General features: G+C 39.3%; 1 protein-coding gene across 3 annotated transcripts in view; it reads right to left on the bottom strand.

Moving 5' to 3' along the window:
- EIF4G3 (eukaryotic translation initiation factor 4 gamma 3) overlaps positions 1-7,714 on the bottom strand; it is a 301,001-nt gene extending 293,287 nt beyond the window's left edge. For all 3 annotated transcript variants that reach the window (XM_027521372.1, XM_027521381.1, XM_027521391.1), the window contains exon 1: positions 7,461-7,714. In XM_027521372.1, the coding sequence (XP_027377173.1) occupies positions 7,461-7,699 (239 nt within the window). In that variant the 5' untranslated portion in view covers positions 7,700-7,714. The remainder of the gene's footprint in view (positions 1-7,460) is intronic.
- Between the last annotated feature and the right edge of the window lie 7,758 nt (positions 7,715-15,472).

The following is a 15,472-nucleotide window of genomic DNA, read 5'->3' as shown; positions in this document are numbered from 1 at the left end:
CCCACAGTAAGTTAGATGGAATAAAACCATACAAAAAGGAAATAAAGTCCATTTTTACTTCACTTTTTAAAAGACAGAGAATAATTTCAATGAGATCAAGTCTCACACTACAGCACGTAAGCTATTACAGGGCACTCTTATCAAAAACTACAAGCGGAAATTAAGCTCTGCTTTTCTTTGCATTTTTCATTAAAAGAAATTGGACTTTTCTCTTGCAACTATTTATTTGTAAGTAAGGAGGTAAAATTCTAAAAATGACACAGTTGCTGCTGCAAAGTATGAACAATGAGACTGGGGGTGGTGACAGAGAAAGGGCTACTGCAAGTCCTAACAAAGGCCCGGCACACCGGCCACGGCTAAACCCGGAGTATGAAAGCACTCTTTGTCTTTCCGGTCAATGCAAGGCCATTGAATGGCCCAGTATATAGTAAAGGGGAAAAAAAAGGCAGGAGAAGAGGGAGGATGGGGAGTTCTGCCACTTCAGGGGATATCTCCTCAGCTGCCTGGCTGCAGGGAGGATCAATTGTGAAGGACACAGAAAAGCTTTCCAAGCATGCACCCAGCCTCTAGTCTGTTAACACAACCCAGAGACGAGGACGTGTGTGCCCCGCCCCCATTACAAATCATCTCATCATCAAGCAGAATTTCTAATACACACTGACCCTTTCAATTTAGTTCATTCAGAAAACTGTAAGGGAGATAAAGTCATTTGGCTTCCAATTTAGATTCCAGTCATGATAACCATCGGAGAAGGCAATGGCACCCCACTCCAGTACTCTTGCCTGGAAAATCCCATGGGCGGAGGAGCCTGGTGGGCTGAGGTCCATGGGGTCGCTAAGAGTCAGACAAGACTGAGCAACTTCACTTTCACTTTTCACTTTCATGCATTGGAGAAGGAAATGGCAACCCACTCCTGTGTTCTTGCCTGGAGAGTCCCAGGAACGGGGGAGCCTAGTGGGCTGCCGTCTATGGGGTCGCACAGAGTCGGACACAACTGAAGTGGCTTACTGGTAGCAGTAGCAGCATGATAACCGTCTTGCTTCAAGAGACATCAGAAAAGCTTAAATTAAGAAAGACATTTCATTTTTTTGTTGTTCAGATGTTTTTCAAAGGCCAAGTAACCAAACGAGGTTTCCTAATGAAGACAGCAGTTCGGTGTTTTACTACAAGTTCACAATAGAGATGTCACATTTCAGTACACTATACCTCCTTTGAAAACAGCAAGTCCTCAGGGTGTGGATCAGAACTATTTTCCTCAGTGCCATAATTTAATCAATTGAAGGAAAGTTAGTGAAAGAAGCTGTCGCAGCTTAATTAAATTTGATTGCTAACCCACTGTATAACTATCCATGAACCTAAACTTGGCCCAAGACACCATTTCCTTTAAGGTTCTAAATCAAGAAAAGGCTCATTCTCTAGAATTAAGTATAATGATTAAAAACAAATGTTAATTTGCTTAAAACACACACATACACACACATATATAAGCCCCACATACATACACAAAAGGTTAGTATGTCTTCATTACTGGAAATTTTCATTCAAAACCCCAGTCTATGACTAAGATTTTATATATGCATAAAGCAACACTACATTAGAATTCATTCATGAGGCAAATCAGACTACAAATGCACTTTATTCTGAGGTTATGCAGATTTTGCTTAACTAGAAATTTTGACTGTAATATACTTTAAGAATTATTCAATTCTATCTTTTGAGTTGAAAAAGATATGAAATTACAAAATCATATCTCATCCAAACGAGTCCTGGGAGGTAATCTTATAAAAATGAATGTCTAACTAAACAAAGAGAAAAACACTCAAAAATTAAGCAATGTGCTGAAGGTTACACAACTAAATTTCCTTATAATGAAAGGAGAAAATAAAAAGCCAAATTTGTGTACAGTTTACAACTTCATGTTTTACTGAGTTATGATCTGCAAATGAAAAAATCTTCTACTGTTCCAAAGGACCTCTAAATAGTTTTCTGGAAATCACACTGACTTTTGAAATAAAACAATATTTCAGTGAAAATAAAGGGACATTATAAAAACAGAAAACATCAGATAAATTTATTTGACATGTAAAGGAAGAAATTTGTCAGAACATTTTACCATCTTAACTGTCTCCTGAGAAACCTGTGTGCAGGTCAAGAAGCAACAGTTAGAACCGAACAACTGACTGAATGGAACAACTGACTGACTGAAAATTGGGAAAGCAGTATGGCAAGGCTGTATATTGTTACCCTGATTGTTTATAATATGCAGAGTACATCACGCGAAATGCCAGGCTGGATAAATCACAAGATGGAATCAAGACTGCCAATAGAAATATCAACAACCTCAGCAATGCAAATGATATCATTCTAATGGCAGAAAGTGAGGAGGAACTAGAGAGCCTCTTGAGGAAGGTAAAAGGGGAGAGGGAAAAAGCTGGCTTAAAACTCAATATTCAAAAGACTAAGATCATGGCAACTGGTCCCATCATTTCACAGGAAAAAGTGGAAAAGGTGACAGATTTTCTTTTCTTGGGCTCTAAAATCACTGTAGATGGTTGACTGCAGCCATGAAATTAAATGATGCTTGCTCCTTGGAAGGAAAGCTATGACAAACCTAGAGAGCACATTAAAAAGCAGAGACATTACTTTGCCAACAAAGGTCCAGATAGTCAAAAACTACTGGTTTTTCCAGTGGTCGTGTATGGATGTGAGAGCTGGACCATAAAGCAGGCTGAGTGCCAAAGAATTGATGCTTTTGAACTGTGGTGCTAGAGAAGACTCTTCAGAGTCCCTTGGACTGCAAGATCAAACCAATCAATTCTAAAAGAAATCAACCCGGACTAGTCACTGGAAGGGCTAATGCTGAAGCTCCAATACTTCGACCACCTGATGTGAAAAGCCAAGTCATTGGAAAAGACCTGATGCTGGGAAAGATGGAAGGCAAAAGGAGAAAGTGGCACAAACGATGAAACGGTCAGATAGCATCACCGACTCAACGGATACGAATTTGAACAAACTCCGGAAGACAGTGAAGGACAGGGGAACCTGGCATGCTGCATGCAGTCCATGGAGTCACAAAGAGTCGAACACAACTTAGCAACTGAACAACGACAACGAAGGAGAAATAAATATCATGTACTTTGAAAACAGGACGAAAAACTTTTTAAAACAGTGACCGTGTGATCTTAAAACTAGTCATAGTTAAGAGCACAGGGAGTTACATTCATACATAGAGCTGTAGTTCCCTGGGCTACTGACTTGTTTTAAGACCACGTGATCTTTAGTTTTAAAATGTTAGATGGTAAAAAGGACACAAAGCAGGGAGTACTAGCACAGAAGGATGTAAGGTGGCAAAGTACCTTCCATCATCTTACCTTTTTCTCCTAAAGGTAACCACTGTCAAGTTTCTTATACATCTTTCCAGAAATTTTCTAAACAAATACATAATCCTTTTTAACTCCTAAAAATCGCTTCTAAAATTAATCACTGGGATTGTGCTAAAATTGCCTAAAATGTCAGGGAACTCCCTGGCAGTCCAGTGGTTAGGACTCCATGCTTTCATTGGACCTGGGCTGGATCCTGAGCAGGAAATTAAGATCCTGCACACCACAAGACCAGCCAAAGAAGTTTTCTTTTTTTTTTTTTTAACTTATCTGAAATATCAGATTGCTACAGGCTTAAGAAAGAACAAAATTTCTAAATATTGGTCATTTGCATTATGAAAACATAATGATGAAGATGGCTAGAGAAAGTTATAAAATAGACAAAAATGTATGAAGTGTTAACAGAACGATTAGATCTAATATTCTGTTAAAGACCATTTTTAACGTTTAATTTCACACAATGGAGCCAATGAAAGTATAAATGATCAAATATATGACCTGAATATTCAATTTTCCACTTGGCCTTATGAAACAACTTTTACTTCAACCCAGTTAGGAGGGGGAACTTCGAGCTTCTTTTACAGTGGGTCCCAACTATAATAAACATGTACACGTTAGGCATTTGCTGCTTTCCAAACTTTGCGCTATCACTAGGAAGCGCAATCATGAGACACAAAGGTTTTGATGAAAACAGTTTGTGAGCTACAGGTTCCTTTCCTCACTGCTCACATATCAAAATTATCTGATACTGCAGTTACACTGACCATGCTTGAAGTTGCCCTCTTTACAGTTCTGACCCACAAGGATGTAACTTAAACCCGGACTGTTCCAAGTGACAAAACGTCACACTGCCTGCAAATCGTGTCCTCCCGAGAGGCCCCGCGCGAACACGGCCACTTCCCATCGCAGCCCTACCATCTACCCTGACAGCAGGTCACTCCCGCTGCTCAGTGACGAAGGCACTGACATCTGCGCAGAAGCCCCATGAAGCGGCAGCAAGCAATTCTAACTTCTCCTCCCTCAGCCTACATGTCACTTACGTTTCACAACCAGACAGAAAACGAGAAAGGCCCACTATGCCTAAAATATGACATTCAACTACGATTCTTGAATTGTCAATTTTTTTCAACAAAACCACTACTTCAAAATACACTATGAAAGCTAAGTGGCCACTGATTCTTTTATGCATATTACAAACGTATTACCAAAACTTTGTAAGACAAAATCTTTACCCAGAATTCTATCTCCCCACATCACTCCAACACTCCTATTTTCTTCCAGACCTTTCTCCTACCTATGCATTTTCTTAAAAAGCTAATACAGTGTACATACAATGCCTACCTTTTACTCATTAAATCATGTATTTTACTAGTACAACCGTCCCTAAGTACCTGTGATGAATTGGTTCCAGGACCCCCTACAGACACCATAATCCATACATGCTCAAGTCTTTTATATAAAATGGTGCAGTATCTGCATCCTCCAATATACTCTAAATCATCCACAGGCCGTTTATAATACCAATACAATGAAAGTGCTAGTAAAGAGCAGTAAATGCTATGTATATAGCTGCCAGAGTGGGGCAAATTCAAGTATTGCTTTTGGAACTTCTTGGAATTTTTTTCCTGAATATTTTCCATCTGTGGTTGGTTCAATCAGTAGACACGGAAGCCACAGAATCAGAGCATCAACTGTATCCATCACCACATTTCAAAAATAACTGCATTATAAAATACATGTTTTGTTGACATTTCTTAAATTTAAGACTATAAAATAGAAATTAAAAATCACTCAATAACAAGCCAATGACAATCACCATTAACAATTCAGTACACTTCCTTCCAGTTCTAAAAATTAACTGATGTCAATTCTGTATTGCTGATGAAACTGACAGAATATGGAATTTCCCTGTAATGACCTGAACTAACTTTGGCCCTAGTCAGGGTATTAGTCCAAAGTATCATGCCGATTTTGAAGTCTGTGCTCGTCATTTGTACATCTTCAAGACTGCAATCCCTAGCATGTAGCAGTCCAGGAATAACTTCCCAAAGGCAAAGAACACCACTTTTCAAGCCTATTGAATTGAAAGAAAATTAGTTTCTACCAAACCAGAAGAATAACTCTATTCATCCTTTCATACAAATGATATACAAGTCTTGGCAAAGACTGAAACTCCTTCTTAAAAAAAAAAGTCACAAAAATCATACCAAGTTATTTTGTTTCTCAAGGGACTAAGCGTAGGTAGAAGACAAAATTGAAACTTGGAAAAACTGATGAGATTTTAAAACACAATTCTAAGACTAGAGTCAAAATATCAAGAGATGTATTCCTCTTTATCATTGCTTCCTTGTTGGTGTGTACTCTACTTGTGACTCTAATGTAAAACGAAAAATGTTACCCCTTTCACAGATCTTGACCTGATCATTTAAGTCTGCTATGGAGCCCAGAACTCCTTAACAGATTTAAATACTAAGGACTCTTGAGAGTCCCTTGGACAACAAGGAAATGAAACCAGTCAATCCTAAAGGAAATCAACCCTGAATATTCACTGGAAGGATTGCTGCTGAAGCGCCAATACTTTGGTTACCTGATATGAAGAGCTGACTCATAGGAAAAGACCCTGATGCTGGGCAAGATCGAAGGCAGGAGAAGGGGACGACAGAGGATGAGTTGGTTGGATGGCATCACAGACTAAATGGACATGAGTTTGAGCAAGCTCCAGGAGATGGTGAAGGTCAGGGAAGCCTGGCTTGCTGCAGTCCATGGGGTCACGAAGAGTCGGACATGAATGAGCAACTCAACAACAATGGAGTCCAGGAAAAAGTCACCACGGGCTACCCACAACTCACCTCAAAGTGCCTCCAGGCCAGCTGTGAGCTGCCCACTCCACCATATGCTCTCAACTTTCCCTGCTCTATGACCTAGGACACTACCTCCTCCCACCTCCACTTTGGCCCGACTCCTTAGATCCTCTTTGCTACTCCCCTCTTACTGACAACAGGCTTTCTCGGTAGCTCAGATGGTAAAGAATCTGCCTGCAACGAGGGAGACCCAGGTTCAATCCCTGGGTCAGGAAGATCCCCTGGAGAAGGGAATGGCTACCCACTCGTACAGTCCATGGGACCGCAAAGAATCAGACGCAGTTGAGTGACCAACACTAACTGACAACACCCTACTTGAACTTCAGTCTCATCTACCACACCATCAGAAAAGAACACGTAAGACAAATTTGGGGTTCTGTGGGTCAAAATCCACTACTCATCTGGTTTTCCCCAACCAAGGGATGAAAAGCAGATATAGTAAGACACTCTTTAGTGTACAGAAAGCTCAAGTGCAATGCGGAGATACAGAGAAGGGAATAAATACTCCCAGTTCTGTAAGACTTATTATTCATTCATCCAACAAATATTAATTAAGAACCTACTTCTGTCTAGACATCAATTTTAGGAACAGGAGATCAAGTGATTAACAACACAAAGTTCACACATTCTTGGAGCTTATATATAACCAGTTAACAGGATGTCAACATCTCAATAACTCACACCTTCAATCCGTGGCTTTAATTTTCATATATCCAAATACTAAACAAAAGTCACAAAATAGTCTACCAGCAAAATATTCACAGTATTTAAATTCTGGAAAAAAAATAAATAAATAGATTTTTCCATTTAGAGGCTATCAAATCACCATCTCAGTTGAAACGTGATACTCATCTATCCTAAGTTAGCAAAGGAGATCACAAAGTAGTCTGCAAGGAATTAACCAAAAATGCAGAAAGTAATCATTAAATGCTCATCTGTGCAAGGCATTATGCTACAGAACACAGACTTATCCTCAAAGAGCTTACCGTGTGGCTAAGTAATACGTGTAAATAACAAATAACTACTCAAGAGGTTTTTTGAGGAATGCCAATCAGTGATGTCACTGACTGTAGAAATTCAGAAAACAAGTATTTGTGGACTGGAATGATCAGGAACCATTCTACAAGAAACAAAAGGACTGATATGGATTGTAGAGGAAGATTAAGACTGAGAAGTGAAAGACCAAGAGGCATTCTAGTTAAGGGAAACAAGAACGTACCTGGAATAGTCTATGGCTACACAGAGTGACCAGCATGGGCAGTGCAAGTACAGAGGAGGTCCACACAAGATTAGATAGTCATGTGACGTCAGAGCTAGAAAGGACTCCAATCCTACCATGTCTTTCCACAGATGAGAAGAGTAAATCTCAGGAAAAACACCAACTAAGGTCGCAAAGGCGATGGCAAAGCCAAGATGATAGTCCAGGTTCTGCTGATGCTTAGGACTGAAAGCTATCATCTCCTTACTGAGTCTGAGTCAACTGCAAAATGTTCCAAGAGAAATATGCAGCAGGCAACCAGGCAAAGGTCCAAGAGAAGAAATAGTATGGATCTGTCATCTAAGGGTAAGGCTTCAAGTTACAGAAGCAGATGCTATCCCAAAGAAGTGTAGCGAAGATAAGGGGACCCAAAGACCAAATCTGAGAAACCATATGGTGGTTGAAGCACTATCCCCACCGTACGCCTCAGCCTGCAGAAGGGACAGTGCTGCCATTTTCACATTACTGGACCTAAAACGGTGTCACTGTGACAAGCAGGCTACAATGCTTCCTCTCCTCCAAGCAGTAAGTCCATAAGACAACCTCTGTCCTAGACAGACAGTGTCCCAGGTTCTGCCGGTGACTTAATCTGTTCAACACAAAGAAAGTACAAAGGACAAAAAGCAGCCTGTGTTGCAATGTGAGGGAATTCACGTAATCATACTCATTTCCCTTCAAAATTCTAAGCAAGAGAGAATGAAGGAGATGACGGGGGGGGGGGGGGCGGGAAATGTCAGCTTTACTACTGATAAAAGCTAGACTAGAAAATTCAGCTTGTGCCCAAGAACAAAATGGACTTCCTACTGCATCTGACAGAAGACCTTGGTCTGAGGACCCTTGGGTCAGAAGAACAGACATTTATCTAGTCAACTATCCAGCAGAATAAAGAGTATGCAAGAGAAGAAAATACTGGGGTCAAGACCGTCAAATCATTAACCCTTTTCTCACCTGAGCCTAAAGAGAAGGTTTCTGACCAACAGAACCCAAAATACACTCCTTCAGGTTCTAAGAATTGACTTGATAAGGGAATCAGTTTAATGGCTACTGATTTCTATCAAGGTACTGGTTCTCAACCACAGGCACACATTAGAAACATCTGTAGAGCTTTCAAAACCCCTCAATGCTCAGGTTCCACTCTAGAACTAAATCAGAACTAAATCTAAAAGTGATATTCAGAGTTTTAACTGTTTCAAAGTAATTCCAACGTGCAGCCAAGGCTAAGAACAACTAAAGCAAAACAACAGCAGAAAACCGAATGGTACAGAGTCAAGTTTCTGAATCGATGATGAGGAACTTGGAAACATCAAGTAGAAACCAACCTTTCAACACTTTGCAGTTAAAAAAGCAAAGCAAAACAAAAACGCTGAAATGCTCAAATATACTTGAGCAAAATGCCACTCAAGTAGCAGCAACCTGAGAAAGGTACTTTTCATGTAGAGAAGTTCTGAACAGGTTATGGGCACAAGAGAAGGATTCAGCAGCAGAGTCAAGAACATGCATGTGAAAGAGAAGAAGGCCGAGGCAAGCAACCAGTGGTAGCTCAGCAAAGCTCAAGCAGGAACCCTGACAGAGAAAGGGAATGGAAACAGGGCCAAAAGATGATGATGGGGGAGCTCTGTAAAAGAAAGGGTAACTACCGAAGGAATCTTAGCATGATAGAAACAGAGGAGTATTTTCATGAAAAACTAGGAAGTAAAATGAGAACACATTTCCTTATCTGACATTCCCACTGCTTTACTCTCCTCAGCTAAGTCAAGGAAATTATCTGTATAAGCAAGAAATAGAGGAAGAACTATGGAGAAGAAGCTAAAAACCATGGCATGTAAAATGTCAATGTACAAAACAAGAGAGGGAGGAAGAGATGTTGCAAAGTCGCCTTCCTTTGCTGAGCTCTCTACCACTGACTGCCCAGGCACATCTATTTTTTTTCTTGTTTTAAATAATTAGGTATGGGCACCCTTCCATCTATGGTTATTCTCATTTCTCATTTTGTAGCAAAAATAATCAAAGATATCAACTCCACTACTCTAAACTTTGGCACCACCCACAAACGTCTGTGGTAGAAATGAAAAAACAGGCTGTGGATCCTAGACCAAACTAGTTGAGAAGCATGCACTCAGAGCATACATAAAATGAGCGTTTTAGCAGTCACTGTCAGAGTTAGGATGAAGTTAATATCCCTTAGCATCCATAAATTATTTTTAATAATTTTAATTATTTTTAATTATATAAAGCTTAGAACCTTACACACACTTTCAATGCCTCTTACGCTAAAAAAAACTTTAACTTTTTTAAAACTTTAAATCAATTTTTAAGATATTACAGCAATGAAAATGAAATACAGCTATATACAACTGCTATGAACCTCAGTGTTGACTAAAAGAAACCAGACACAGACATTGTGTTTACACTCATAAAAACTTCAAAACCTGATGAAAATAATCTATGCTGTTGGAAGTAGGTAAGTGGGAGCAGAGTAGAAGGGAAGCTGGGGGTGGAGGGTAGTCTTCATGATTCTTGTAATATTCTATTGCTTGATATTCTATACTGGTGCTTGCAGTATGAGAAAATTTACTGTGATATTGACTTACAACTGGTTTATCTGTTTGCAACAGATAAACTTCACCTATGCACAAATACAATTCTGCCACTATAACAAAATTAAAAGTGAAAGTCACTCAGGTGTGTCTGACTCTGCGACCCCATGGACTGGGGGCAGCCTTACAGTCAAGTATGGCCAAGTTTCTAAACCTCATGTGTAAAGTGGAGTTGCTGTGAAGAGTAAACATATTAAACCCTTACACTATAGCTGGCATAGAGTTTCAGGGCTCAATAAATGTCACCTTCTGTGGAGGAAGTCCTTTAGTAACTACTTTCTAAATATACCACATTCATTTTTTCTTGTACACCTTAGTCTCAGCTCCATCATCTAGCCCCTCCATACTCCCCTAAGTTCTAACCATTCTCAGACCAAGTAAATCCTTCCTCTTGACAAACTATTTTATGACTACTCTCACCTTCAAGTTTCCCTTTCCTCAGATCAACTGTATTTATTGACTACATACACAAAAAACAGCAATGTATTTTATTGTTACAAATGTATATACTTAGGTTTTATTTATACCTTAGAAGAATAGTATTTAATTTCCCCCATGTGTTCCACAGTGCCTGAGAGAGAAGCTGAAATAACCTAACTACAGTTCACAACTTTTAGTCTGTCACACAGATGACTAACAACAGAAGTACTGTAGTCGGATACCCCTACAATCTTCTAAATAGTCCAAATACTTGAGTGATCAATGAAACTAATCCATCACTTCAAACACCTACTCCAATGCTCCACCCAAGAGTCAGGTGAGAAGCATGAAAAAAGGAGGTAAAGTTTCACATTTTAAAGCTCAATAGTAACATGCGCCTATGCTATAAAAACCAAGGCTAGGACTTTTCTGACGGTTCAGTGATTAAGACTGTGTAATTCCACTACAGGGGGCTCAGGTTCAATCCCTAGTCGGGGAACTAAGATCCCACATGCCACACAGTGCAGCCAAAAAATAAATTTTTAAAAAACAAACCCACAAAAGTTAATTGTTCCACCTTAGTCTGCTCCTTGGATGAAGAAGAATGCTGAAAGTAAGACAGAGAGGGGTGGCTGGCACTTTAGAAAAAAGAGCCCCTCAGCACTGGCAGGGTACTGGTGAAAGAATTACATAATCAAACACTCAAGAGTTAACAACAGACATTACTGAGCGCTTCCTGCAGGGCTCCATACTGAGCATGCAAATACACTTGCCATTTAAGACTCAAAACAATTTGTGAAGTAAGTGCTATTATTAAACCAATTTTACAAATTAGGAAGGTGGGGAACAGAGAAGTTAAGGGACTTTCCCAAGATCACACAGCTAGAGCAGAGACTCCACCCAGGTCACCTGAGCTCCAGTGAAACCTAATGGTCACCATCCTCTATTTCCCCTCCAGCATGAATTCATGTATGTATAAACAATGAACTTAACAAGTAGACAGAACTTTAAAGCCATATATATCTAAACTTGAAAGAATAAAGGAAATTAGGTGAGCTCAATAGAGTATTTCCTGCAAAACATTATAGGAAAATTCCTTTACGCCAAAGAATAAATTGTAATTACTAATTAAAAACAAAATCATGTAAATATTTTAAGGGACCAAATAATTTCTATTTTCCCATACAATGGAAACCAAAAATCTAAATGACTAATTCAAGCCATGTAACTTATTTTCCTGTTGATCTTTGATCTGTTCATCTTTTCCTGTTGATCTGTTTCAGTTATGAACTAAAAGGTAAAAGAGAATCACATTTTTTGGAATGTCATAAATTAATTTGAAAATTAGTTACAAGTTTAAACTTGCTGCTTTTTAAATAATCATCTCATTACTTAATAAGCTTTCACATACCTAATATTTCGATTGTTTCTACAGTTAGCACACAGATACAGAACAAATTCCTGCCAGGTCAAACAACAGACTTTTTTCAGTTTGGGCTAATTCAAGTTCAACTGTGATTCAATTACTACAGTCCAGGCCAATAATACTGAGCATTTTCATGGAAGAAAATAACACAATTCAAACGTGTGAAAAACTTCTTTACACTGCATTTAACACATCAGCTGGGGGCTTAGTCTGCCAGTTTGCATTACACATGTGAATAATGTGTAATTGCATTTACACTAGTAGCAGTGCTGAGTTTAAAGTAACTACAGATTCAGACTCAGGCAAGATATAAAACATGATGATTTTGGGGACTGGGTATTTTATTTACAAGCCAGGACCATGTATGCAGGCAAAACTGCTGCTGCTGCTGCTAAGTCGCTTCAGTCGTGTCCGACTCTGTGCGACCCCATAGATGGCAGGCCACCAGGCTCCCCCGTTCCTGGGATTCTCCAGGCAAGAACACTGGAGTGGGTTGCCATTTCCTTCTCTAATGCATGAAAGTGAAAAGTGAAAGTGAAGTCGCTCAGTCGTGTCCGACTCTTCGGGACCCCATGGACTGCAGCCCACCAGGCTCCTCCTTCCATGGGATTTTCCAGGCAAGAGTGCTGGAGTGGGGTGCCATTGCCTTCTCCGCAAGCAAAACTACACAGCTGGAAATATGAATTAAATAAAAGGGTAATGTAACCCAATCCCAATTAAAAATAAAATCCTCTAGAAACTGCTGTTTTTAATGCCAGGCTTTTTCTCTTATAGCTTCATGATCCTCCTCATTCTCCCTTAATGGTGTATTATCAAAATATCTGAAGACTGGAAAACATCTAGTCTCAAAAGATCTGTACTTCTTTTTAGTCCCTAGTTCACAATGAGGTATCAGTGAACTTGGATAATACAATCAATCAAAAAAGGAAATGATGCTTTCAGTACCTAAACTGAAGTGGTTTAGAGGATTGGGGTCAAAAAACTGGCTTCAAAATTTAACGGCTCTGTTCAATTAAAACTATCACAACATCCATCATCAGCTATACCCCAATACAAAATAAGAAGTTTTTTTTAAAAAATGACACTAAAGTTTACAAAAGGGAGCTGGAGACAAACTGCACTGGACAATGTTTTCAACAGCAGAAAACTGACTGCAAAAGCAAAGAAAGAAAACCCTCTTTCCCAGATTATAATCAAATAAAACGCTGCCACACAAAGGTCCCATGAAAAACACAGAAAACACTACCTACGGTAAAATTACGGCGATGACAAAAAGCATGCATTAAAGGACAATGCAGTGAAGGCGTTTCTATGACACAGAAATGCTATGGCATAAATGCATGGTAGCTTTTTAACAGCCAAGGGATCAACTCGGGGATTAAAACACATACTCTCGTCCTTAAATATTTCAAATATTATATATCTCTTCCAAGTATGCAAGGTGTATGACACAGCTTTAAACAAATGTATTTCATCTGGCAAACATTCAAACTGCCATCCAATGATCTATAGTAAGTAAAGGTGTGCTTTCACTTATTACATGGGCAATATAGGCTTCGAACACCAGAAAGTCAGCAAATCTGATGCAAGCATGCCTAGGAGACCCTGGGTTTGGTTCCAGACCACCACAATAAAGTTAATATCACAAATAAAGCAGGTCATACAAATGTTTTTAGTCTCCCAAGGCACATAGTTATTTTCATACTATACTGTGGTCTATTAAGTGTGCAATAGCATTGTCTTAAAAAAAACTGTACATGTTTTAGTTAAAAAACACTTTTTATTGTTAAAAAAAAAAAACCTAACTGTTATCTGACAAATCAGTCTGTGAAACACAGCACAGAGAAATGCCAATAAAACACGGTATGCCTGTACTGTGAAATTTAAAGGCTGGGTTTCACCTCGCTTCTTTAGAAGGCATGTACCGAGAGGAAGGCTTGACTGCCTGGAGTAGAAACAAATCCTTCAGCATTCTGACATCTTCTCAAACTGTCATACCCAAAATTTGTTGAAATCTCAGTATGTTGGTGTTCTTGTGCTTCTGTTAAGTCCTTTTTTTTTTTTTGACAGTATATTTCTATTTAGCTTTCTACTGAGGTAGAACTGATTATAATTATTCAGTATTAAATAAATTTCAGTGATTAATAATTCCTAAATGTTATATACCCCATTGTTATTATAAAATGTTGGCTATCTTTCCTGTGCTATACACTATATCCTTGTAGCTTATTCACTTCACACACAGTAGTCTGCTCCTCTTAATCCCTTATCCCTATCTGGTCCCTCTCCTCCTCCCTGTCCTCCACTGACAACTGTCCTCTCTATTTGAGTCTGTCTGTTATATTCACTCGTCTGTTTCCCGTTTTAGATTACACATGTGATATCACACTGTTTCTCTTTCTCTGATTTATCTCACTTAGCATAATGCCCCCAAGTCCTTCCACGTTGCTGTAAATGGCAAAATTCCATTCCTTTTAATGTCTGAGTAGTAGTCCACTGTGTGCACACACACACGCGCGCGCGCACTACATCTTCTTTATCCATTCATCTATTTCCAAGTCTGGGCTATTGTGAATGGTGCTGCTATGAAGACTGGGATGCACGTACCTTTCGGAGTCAGTGTTTATATTTTCTTCAAATATATACTCAGGAGTGGGATTTCTGGGATCATATGGCAGAAGAATTTTTAGTTTTTTCAGCAAACTCCATTCTGTATAGTCTTTTTTCAAGTAAGCATAAAATGGCACTCATTTTGGTCTGACGACAAGGCATAGTTATAAAAAGTTCAATAGTTTAACTCTTTGGTTTAGAGTAATACTAACCCATTTTAAACGAGTCACACTAAAGACATTCCTGAAAACATATGCTGAGGCACTCCTTTTATCAACTCCTAACCGGAAAACGGGGAAAAGAAACACATATTCCTTGTGAATTTGTTACTATGGTGTTTTCTGGTTCTGTCCTTCCTGGACACCAAGCAGATCTAAAATTACCTCCTCATCAGTTAATTGTTTCAATTTATTCAGGTTAAGAAACAAGTTCTTCAAGACCACGTTTAAAGCAACACACATTACCAAAAAACATACCAAGGCAATATGTACTACTACACACACAAGCAAGAGGCAGGACATTTAATTCTTTATCCACGTAGAGCCACTTATTTCTCAGTAACTGTGTACCCATTACAATGATATTATGTGAAAGCTCAAATCTGGCTTATGTATATGGAACTTATGACCTGGGAAAAACAGCCTTCTAAAAAAGGAAACACAATTGGAGAGTATAATAATATGATCACTTCAGTATAAAACTAGAAAACATGAAACTTCCCTGATGGCTCAGTGGTTAAGAGCCCACCTGCCAATGCAGGGAACACAGGCTCAATCCCTCATCTGGGGAGATTCACACGCTGTGAAGCAGCTAAGCCTGTGAGCCACAATTCCTGCAGCCCATGCACTCTGCAGCCCGAGCTCCACAAGAGAACCCACTGCAATGCGGAGCCCAGTCACCACAATTAAGAGAGCTGCCCC

This window comes from Bos indicus x Bos taurus, chromosome 2 (genome assembly GCF_003369695.1).
Source record: "Bos indicus x Bos taurus breed Angus x Brahman F1 hybrid chromosome 2, Bos_hybrid_MaternalHap_v2.0, whole genome shotgun sequence".
Classification (NCBI taxonomy): Eukaryota; Metazoa; Chordata; class Mammalia; order Artiodactyla; family Bovidae; genus Bos; species Bos indicus x Bos taurus.
Note: the sequence above shows the minus strand (reverse complement) of the source record. Positions and strands in the feature narration are given on the sequence as shown.